The sequence below is a fragment of the Trichechus manatus genome, unplaced genomic scaffold (assembly GCF_000243295.1).
Source record: "Trichechus manatus latirostris isolate Lorelei unplaced genomic scaffold, TriManLat1.0 scaffold00069, whole genome shotgun sequence".
NCBI lineage: Eukaryota > Metazoa > Chordata > Mammalia > Sirenia > Trichechidae > Trichechus > Trichechus manatus.
Window position 1 is genome coordinate 6,893,601 of NW_004444005.1, and position 997 is coordinate 6,894,597.

General features: G+C 54.2%; 1 protein-coding gene across 1 annotated transcript in view; it reads right to left on the reverse strand.

Annotated features, from left to right (window-relative positions):
- Positions 1 to 997, reverse strand: part of PHF21B (PHD finger protein 21B) — a 46,032-nt gene that overhangs the window by 11,946 nt on the left and 33,089 nt on the right. Inside the window, exons 5-6 of the mRNA XM_023734519.1 lie at positions 173 to 305; positions 23 to 99 (exon numbers count right to left, since the gene is read on the reverse strand). Of these exons, the coding sequence (XP_023590287.1) occupies positions 23 to 99; positions 173 to 305 (210 nt within the window). The remainder of the gene's footprint in view (positions 1 to 22; positions 100 to 172; positions 306 to 997) is intronic.

Consider the following 997-nt stretch of genomic DNA (forward strand, 5'->3'; position numbering starts at 1 on the left):
GCAGCGGGGGGTGGCGCCCCACCTCGGTCTCCAGGAGGCCACTGTAGGCGGGGTTGGCCGTGCTTCTTCTCTTCCGCTCTTGGCGCTTGCTCTGGATTTCTGGAAAGGCAGACACAAGGGTTACTGGGCCTTCCTGCTTTTACTTGCTTCCGTGGTACACCCTGAACCCCACCGTGCCCTCCTTCCTGCCCCAACGCCTCTCTGCCGCCCGCAGCCTTGTCCTGAGCCAAGCACCCATGCCCCAGAGCGGCCCCAGGTGACTTGGGGCCTTCAGATATCACCCATTCTGTTCTGGTGGCCTCAAGCTGTGACAGGTGGGCGGAGGGTGGCAGGTACCCAGAATCCAGGGACCTCACCCTTAGCAGGGGCCCCTTCTGTGTGGTCACCCTGGCCTGCAGTCATCTCTCAGGGACAGAAGACTCGGGCTGGCTGAGCTGCAGGCACACGTTTGCTGCTCAGGGGACATCGCCAGAGTCACGCCTCAAAGCAAAGCTCCTTGTAAGGGTCAGCTATGTTTTGCATCATGTACGGTGAGAACGATCCCTGCACACTGATTGTGTCTCTTTTTTCTCTTTTTGCTTTGACTGCCAGGAGGCTCTAAGGCAAATATTTGGTGCAGCCTTCGGGACTGGAGTGGGAGCTGTGACCGGCCTCTCCATGCGCAGTGGTTCCGATGCTCTTTTCTAATCTCTATGTCCTTGGACCTGAGTTGTCTTTTTAAGCCTTTTCTATACGACTGGGTGTTTCCAAGAAGGCACCTCAGACCCTCTGAGGGAGAAGACAGGGTCCAAGGACATAAATATTTAGAACATCACAGGGGAGAAGTATCCAAAATGAGGATAGTTTATAAAAAAAAAGAAATCACAGCACATTTCTCTCAATCCCGCAACTCTGCCAAGGTTAAAGACGAAATCTTCCTCGTGCTACAAATGAAGAAACTGAGTATCAGCGTGGGGAAGAGAGACAGGAGATTGTGACAGTGGGTTTGGGGCTGGTA